Below are 8,545 nucleotides of genomic sequence, written 5' to 3' on the forward strand. Positions count from 1 at the left end.
CGCGCCGGCTCAGGGCCCCTGGAATCCCTAGCCCGCCACCGCCATTTGGACTGGAACCCCCCTCACCTCCGCCGCCACCACCACCACCACCGCCGCCGCCGCCGGAGGAGGAGTAGTAGTAAGCGAGCCATTTGCATTCGCCGAACAATGCCACTCCTAGTGGAAGAGGTTAAGGTCCCAGGCTAGCGGCGCATATGTTGGCTGCCGGTTGGACCTACATACATGGACCTACATACATTATATAGGATGTAGCTGCCGCTAAGGGTGTAGCTGCCGCTGGCGCATGTCACACGCACCATACCGTGCCTGTATGGTAGCAGGATGAATCCGTTGATGAAAGCTTGGTAGCTTCAGTGCCTCGCCAGGAGGGTTTGTGCAGGTGCGGGCCCGGCTCGTTGCAGCAGTGCTAGCCTCGGCTAGATTTATTTACACGTAGGTAGGTAGGTAGGTAGGTACGTATGTAGGTAGGTGGCGACATGGCTGCGATGGATGTCACGATCTAGGCTGCTTGCTTAGGCTCCTTCCCGAAAGGATTCCTTGATGAGTCGATAAGAATCGTTTTTGCTTGCTCGCTTGCTTGCTTGCTTGGCTGCTTTCTTATATTATTGGCTGGCTGGTTGACTGATTTTTGACAATTTTCCCGTCGACGGATTAATTATGAAGATGATCTCGAATTATTATCCATACGTTGGCACTTAAGCTATATCTCTCCTGGTATAAATGTTTATAGAGATTATGGGGGGTTCCCGAGTGGGCAGAGGATCTGCAAGTTTTACGGCTTGGCCACGCCGCGGAGGACGACGAGCATGTACTCTTGGAGCGCCCAGCATATAGCACATGTAGGAGCTTTCTGTCGGGTTCCGGATAGATCAGATTATGACGGACGCGATGGCTGCGGTTGGCCAGCTTAAGTTGCCGAACCTTATCCACAGGCATACGTGGCATATGGAACACGGGGGGTTTCCCCCAGAAGCTCAACTCATGAATATTGAGGCTAAAGCGGCCAAGCTTATTGATAGGAACCTCGGACCGGTCGCACAAGAAAGACGACTCACCGGGGTTCCTAAATATTTGTTATATGGCCATCCAACTTTGGGCGGTTTGGGGGCATTAGCAGTACGACAACATGTACAAGCGCGATGGGCATGCTGGGCAGTGCGTTTTGTGAGAGCATTACTCCAACCAGTCTTAGTGCATCCGCCTTGGGTGATGGTCATGCACTCTTTCCTACATAGCCTTTACCCCAAATATAATCCTATGTGTATTTTTACGTCCCAGGTGGGAGTGCCTTGGTTTGGATTAATCGTTTTACCGCCAGATGTTCAGCGCATTGTGACAGCGTTGGCATACCTTCCCCCAGTGGAAGATGTTGATGACCACCCGTTAGTTCCTAATGCGTGGTGTTGGAATTTGCCATTGTGGGGAAACCCTGTTCTTCCAGAAAAAATTGAATGTCCAGTTAGATAACATCCGCCCGGGACTAGAATTTCGTCATCAAGCCCTCCTGGGCTGTAAAGCATTGCATACGTTGGGAGATGTTCTTTGCGCGCGAGAGGCCTTGGATGGAGTTATGAATGCAACGGACCAAGCAGGCCTAGCAATACGCAAGGCTTGGCATCAAATAGTGGATAAATACCTCCAACCGCAAACCCCACTAGCTAAATCCCTGTGCACCTATCGTAAATGGCAGGAATGTATGGATGCTATTGCCGCTCTTCTAGATGATATTCCAGCGAATTGGAGACAGGCGGCTAGTCTTTTGTTGCCGCTGAGTGTAGAATCTAGGGAAGCGATGGTGCCCCCTATTGAGTCGGTTACTCAAACCCTAGCGTCGAGGCTTGGTTGGAGATGGGGTGTAGGGCCTCCAATCCGATTCCAACATTTATCCGTTAAAATAGCGACTAATATGCAACTTTCACCTTTTTCGATGGCTCGCCGTGTGGCCCATACCCTTTTCATCAAAGAGGCGACGGGTTCTTCTGAGATATTGGATGAAGCTATTCTTCTTTTGCAACGGACATTCCATCGTTTATGGTTTCATTTACGGTGGGAAAATGAACAAAAAGAGATTTGGTGGCGTCTTGCGGTTGATGGGGTGCCTATGTTAGGAAATTCCCATCTTAGGATGTCGCGCCCAACGATATGTGGTTGTGGAGGTTATCCAATAGGTTCAGTGGGAGGTGTATCCCCTCGCTATCATCATTTCTGGGCCTGTCCGGTGGCACAGGCAATAGCAGATCAACTTACTCTTTCAATAGGATTGCCAGTCTCAAGGGAGCAACTTTGGCTTATCCAAGCCCCACAATCAGTGCAACAATGTGTTTGGGATGTTGTGGCTCTTGCTGCGGTGTCAGCCATGGAGCATGGGAGACGTTATATGGCTGCAAACATGAAAACCAACCCGGCACTGTTACCTGGTCCTTCCCTTACGGAAGAAGCAATTTGTCGAGTTATTGTTGATTTTTGGGGCCGCATTCAGGGTTTCGCAGCTTTAGGAATTCCACGAAAAGGTTGGGAATCCGTTGGCGCACATCACCCCTTTTTGAGGATTATATCTGGCAAATTGATTTGTTCGCGAGAGCGGTTACCGATGAGAGGTTAATTATCTGAGATGATAATCTTTTGGTATATTAGTCTCTACTGCAGTGCACGGCCAGCTGGCCCGATGGCTCTACTCTTCGGGAGTCTGGAGCCCACTGTAACAACCACACACACACAGGAAAATAGCAGGCACAACGCTACGGCATACGAGTCCTGGTAGCTCAACTAGTTGTTGATATAGTTTTCTTTTCTTTTCTGATATTGGGTAATGGGATAATAGTCTTTAGATTTTTCTTTTCCTTTTTTTCCATTTTGGACAGCCCTAAACTGGCCCCGGCTCGTATGGGCCGTTACGCCTTCGGAGGGTTATTTACCTCAAGTTGTAACACACAAATACACACATATGTTCGTTTCCAGGTGCTGGGGTATGCATATCGGCAAGCAGGCACGGCGTGTCTAAGGGGTTCCAGCTCGCTTGTTCGCTTGGGCCTGCAGGGCCAGGTTTGGGCCGTGCTTGCCCTGCCGCCCTGCCTATAGCTTGGCCGCTGCTGCTACAAGCCGCTGCATCAGTTGTTTTCGTCATACCTACTGTGATGAGCGAGTTTTGATGAGTGAATGATTTCTTTTCACCAATAATTTGTATTCCGCTCATGTAACGTCTCGCTCGTGCCACGTACACGCCCGCTCCGTTCCATAGCCAAGGACTGTTCTCCACACAGAAGAAGCATGACAGCCGATGCCTACCTTATAATACTACAGATATGCTACACCGAAGGCTCAAGGGCAATATCTATACGCCTAAAAGCCACGGAGGACAGGAAACACAGCACTATTAGTCCAGGCTAGCGTCCGCGGGGGTAACTGAGTTGCGGTGAGCCCTCATACGTTCCAAGATCTTCGCCAGACGTACTGGCTCCCATTTCATGGCCTCCAACATGCTCTGTTAATAATCGAATCCCTCTTCCGCACGAATATCATTATAGGCTGGGCATTCCAATAACACGTGTTTTTCATCGTCGATTTGGCTATTAGTACCACAACAGCGGCAAAACCGCTGCGCCCTGGGGACATGGAACTTGCCCCTTTGTACTCTGTTTGCCGCCAGAGCCCAGCAACATAAACGAAACTGTATTAGCTTACGATGTGCTAAATAAACGAGGAATGAAAACCTTAGCATGTGTTGGCCACATTAACGGCTGCGGCTCCCGAAAAGGGCAGCCCCATCCAGTGCTTATTTATACCTCGCCATCTGTACTCCCGGTTGCTTCCCACCTGATGGGTACTCCTCTGGCAAGACAGTCAGGCGCGCATGGTCCCAGCCGCTCGTCAAACGCTCCCTTTGTGCCGTTATCACCGCTCCTTCGGGGAAAGGTCTACTCATCAACCAGCCAACACGCTTCTTTACCCCCATGATTTCTTGCGGTATTCCACTCATATATTGCACACCAAGAAGGAAAACAGCCGTAACATTGAGGTCCCCCAACCTACCCATTAGCCTGCTGCTGCATGGTAGCTAGGGCTTCCGGGGAGTGTGAGTTTGTGTTTGGAGTCATCTGGAGCGGTTTACTTGGTTGCAGAGGTGCAAGCGTCTAACAGGCGCTTTGGCTGGTAAGTAGCAGTAATTCAGAAGGATAGCCAGCTACACTTGCTTGGGACTTGCTTGCAGCACAGTAAAACTGGAGTTTGATTACAGACCATGATGCCTGCATGCTTTGCCCTATAGGGAAATGGCATTCCTATAGGAGAAGGCATATTATCACAATAACATAGAAAGGCAAGCGAACGAGTGGGGAGCTGCAGTCAAGTAGGCGGCCAATCAGATTGATTTCCGATCAGATTGATTTCCGCAGCATACACATATCCAAACCTCCACAAAAAACCATCTTCAGCAACCCACTCATTTTCGGCCGACATCCTTCGTAGTGAGATGAAGCGTTCCAGATTCTAGATTTTTAAGGAGCCGTTACGGAATATGGTCTGGTAGAATCGCACGATACAATGCGTACTCACCAGCAACCCTGTTCAGCGATGATGAAAAGGTTTCGCGGTAAAAACCATGGACTTTCTCATCACGCATTGTGGTTTCAAGCAAGTGAAACATATCGCTCTCAAATGACCTGTTGCCCATGGCAGCAAACTTGGTAATGACATCATCGGGAAGATCGCACTTCCGGGCATAGTCGCACAACTGATAAAGGACATCCTTGTTCGTCATATCCCATACATTCACGTGTTGTGGCTCGAAAACATACACCGCCCGGGGATTGAACTTGGCATATGTCACAGCGTCAGTCACATTATCCGTGAAAAACGCAACTTTGTCATTGGGATTGCCCTCTCTGTACAACCGTACACCTCGGTATAGCACATGTGGTGCCTGAATGACCCCTTCCTTCTTCGCAAGTTTGACCCTTACCAGACCAACAAACTTATCCCTCTTAATCCTATCCCTTAATTTCAGGCAATTGAATTCGTAAATCTTTGTTCCTGTTCCACACGGGCGAGTGTCGGACGGTGCGCCGCCTGCAGAACATGACCAGATTGAGCGTATTTAGACATGACCTCAATATGATGCACTTGAGAGTCTCCTAAAACTGTATATTTCCCAACTAGGGCTGGGAATTACGGTTACGGTCCTTACGAAATTGCGCATTACACCGTAAGCAATTACGATGACCCCCAAAAACACAGTAAAATGACGGTCCTTACGGTGTAATGTAATTACGGTTACCAAAAGGTCCAAATTACGGTCGGACCGCAAGCGTGCGAGCCAATACCGACGACCACACCTCGAAACATGCCATTTCGTCCCTTGGAGCTACGGGATAGTCTTAAAAAGCTTATTATACATTAACCTATGATTAAACTATCACAAAACACAGCCAAAAAATGCTGAATGAGGCGAATACATTTCAACCGGAGCCTGCCATCCTTTCGGCCGGAGCGAGACTGGGAAGTTCGGCCGCAGTCCTGGGCACAGCTCCCAGCAAGGTGCTGCCCTTCATTTGGGCTGAGAAACGCTGCTTCATGGTCAGCGGCTTACCAGGGGCAGTGTCGGAGCCCGCCTTTGGCTGGATGTCACCCATACCGCGGCTAAATACAAGCTTAGGTGCAAGTCACCCTGATAAAACTATGTAAAAAGGTATGAAATAAGCTTATATATCGTTATATAAAAGGAAAGAAAGGACTTGGCTCTGACAACGAGGACCGTAAATCGTTACGGTCCACTTTGCCCCGGAACCCACCGTAAATTTCAGTATTTACGGCGTTGCGCATTACACCGTTAGGAATTACGGTCCATTTTATGGAATTACGGTGTTTTACCCAGCCCTATTCCCAACACTCGAACAATTCATACTACGCCCACAAAGCGTTGGCACAAAAACGCTCAGAACGACCGGAAGACAATGGAAGTGAATCATGTACCCCCCAAAAAACAATGCTCAAGTCGTTGGCTTCTCTTCCACCACCACCCGACATACCCAGAACTACCAGGAAGGACGCGACGAGCTTGTAAGACATTCAACGACACATGAAGAGCCTGAAAGACTTACCGAGAAGCTCGGGACCGGGATTCTACTTGGGAAGAAGGCGACTCGGCAGATGCCAAGAGCTTGAAGCGTAAAACTCGGCCAGAGGCTCCCGTGCCAGAGCCGGGCAGAACCTCGAAGCTCCAGATGGGTTAACCCTTCAGCAAGAGAAGAAAACGTAGAAGTGAATACCGGCTTTGGACACGTAAAGGATAGGAGGTCACACATCGCAGTGTGAACGCAAGTTGCACTCCAAAAGTCTAGACCGAGACTTTAACGTACACTGAGGAGGTACAAAAGGATTAGAGGAGTCTCCAAACTTACCGGGAAATCGCTTACCGGGCGCGCGCCCAGTCAGTTTCACCGAGATTCACTGAGTACAGATGTGAGAGTTGGGAGTCCAGAATGAATTCTTTGAAGTCCAGAGTCCAGACTTCAGAGCAATGAAGCAGTCCATGCCAATATTCATGAGGAACTATATAATATAGTTAGTTGACTGCAGATGGCCTGAGCATCTTTCCACGAATATTCTGTATCGGTTGGGTATATTTATTTCGAAGATTCGATGGGGCGCAAACGTGAAAAGTAAACTTGGGAGTAAATAAATGCTTTGGAGACGGTAAGACCAGGCCGTACAGTGGTACTAGTGGTACATCTACCTGGACAGCCTGTTACCTGAATTTGCTTTACCAGTACGGGCTGTCCGTGCATCAAACGAGGAGCTTTCAGAGCTCGGTCGCCATCAGTAGCTATTCCGGCGAGCTGGCGGGGCAATCCCGGGAAGGCATGTAGGTCCAACCGGCAGCCAACATATGCGCTGCAAGCCTGGGACCTTAACCTCTTCCACTAGGAGTGGCATTGTTCGGCGAATGCAAATGGCTCGCTTACTCCTCCTCCTCCTCCGGCGGCGGCGGCGGTGGTGGTGGTGGTGGCGGCGGATGTGAGGGGGGTTCCAGTCCAAATGGCGGTGGCGGGCTAGGGATTCCAGGGGCCCTGAGCCGGCGCGGAGAGGGCGGCATCCTTGGGGCGGGGGTGAGGGCAGTGATTTTTTTTCATTTAGGGGGGGTCTCAATTTATTCCGACCTAAGTAACAAAGTTGCTAGCGTCGCCGTAATGTATTCCTTAAGTGTGGGGCGCTGGGGGGGGCTACACCCCCCCAGACCCCCCCCGATAAGTTACAACTCCCCTCATAGACCAAGAGGCACGCACTGCGTTGGCGCGTTTTCGTTCATGTGCGCACTCTTCATGCACATGCATAGATAGTTCTGGCACTGTTTGTGAACAAAAATAAATCCGACCAAGCAAAGGCCCAAAGCAAGCAACCGCATAGCAAATCAAAGGCCGTCACCCGCCACTGCAAACCACAGCACACTAGGACTCTACCGGTTCATCATGTACCGGCCCCTGCTGCTGCTGTCCAGCCACTTCCTCAGTGCGTCACGGAACGGGAACGTGCCCAGGTCGAACAGGTCCTGGGTAAACATCCGCACACACAATGCTAGGTGCTCGTCCAGGCGGTTGCGGGTGGGGTCCCGCTTGGCACTGCGAGCGCTCGGGTTGGGCGCCTCGCCGCATTCGATGTTATCGAGCTGATTGGGTGACAGCTTGCGCTTATGGTGATCACAACCGCCATGGAAGGCAGGGGTAATGGCGCCCGTGTCATCGGTCGCCGCTGGCAGCAACACCAATGCCGATGCATTACCGACAACAGCACCGCCGTCCCAAACGCCTTTATCAGGAAAAATTTCAGGCTTATCTTGCTGTTTTGGTGTTTGTTCGGCGTTCAAGTCGTTGCCTTTTGCTATGTAAGGACCAGTCATACATTCTGCTATGCCGCGTTGACTCACGGGCTTGACCTTCTTACGGCCCCTCATATCTATTCTATGATCGACAATACTAAGTTCTGCACACTACGGAGCAATCTGGCAGCAATAGACGTTTCTGGCTGGAGGAATGAAGGTGCTGTTCACGGATGACCGGCCCTATTTGCGTCGCACGCCCGCGGCGACACCTGGCCCAGACGAGGTGCCGCCCTGGAGCGATGCTAACCGATTTCTTGCCAACGCGCTGCTCGCAATTCCAGCACAACCGTCTTTTTCCCTTAAACAACAGCAATTTGTTAGGGTTGACGAACGTGAAGGAAACTCGACCCGAACAAAGTCGACTTTGTCATGTCAACGGTATAGCATTCCTTCAAGCCACAAAGAACACAGTAGTTCAAATAGTAATAATAGTAATGCTCTTATTATAGGAACAAGTATTTGCTCCGTTCTTGTATGTGCGATAGCGACAGCGACGTGCGGCATTCCAGCCTGCAATATGTGAGACAGAAAAGATGATAAATGCCTTATTGCTACTGGTGAACTTTGTAAAAATGAAAGCAAAACTGTCCAATGTCTTTCTGTACGGGCGGCGCAGGGGAGGGCGGCGCTGCACTGGGCGGCGCGGGGGAGGACGGCGCTGCACGGGGCGGC

The 8,545-nt window shown here is 50.4% G+C and overlaps 1 protein-coding gene across 1 annotated transcript; it reads right to left on the reverse strand.

Annotated features, from left to right (window-relative positions):
- Positions 1-4,213: 4,213 nt before the first annotated feature.
- On the reverse strand, positions 4,214-5,627 carry VOLCADRAFT_107644 (uncharacterized protein; the record flags this gene model as incomplete). Its single annotated transcript, XM_002957336.1, has 2 exons — positions 4,214-5,064; positions 5,585-5,627. 2 exons carry the CDS (start codon positions 5,625-5,627, stop codon positions 4,505-4,507), a joined length of 603 nt encoding a protein of 200 aa, XP_002957382.1. The 3' UTR covers positions 4,214-4,504.
- Between the last annotated feature and the right edge of the window lie 2,918 nt (positions 5,628-8,545).

This window comes from Volvox carteri (assembly GCF_000143455.1).
Source record: "Volvox carteri f. nagariensis unplaced genomic scaffold VOLCAscaffold_72, whole genome shotgun sequence".
NCBI lineage: Eukaryota > Viridiplantae > Chlorophyta > Chlorophyceae > Chlamydomonadales > Volvocaceae > Volvox > Volvox carteri.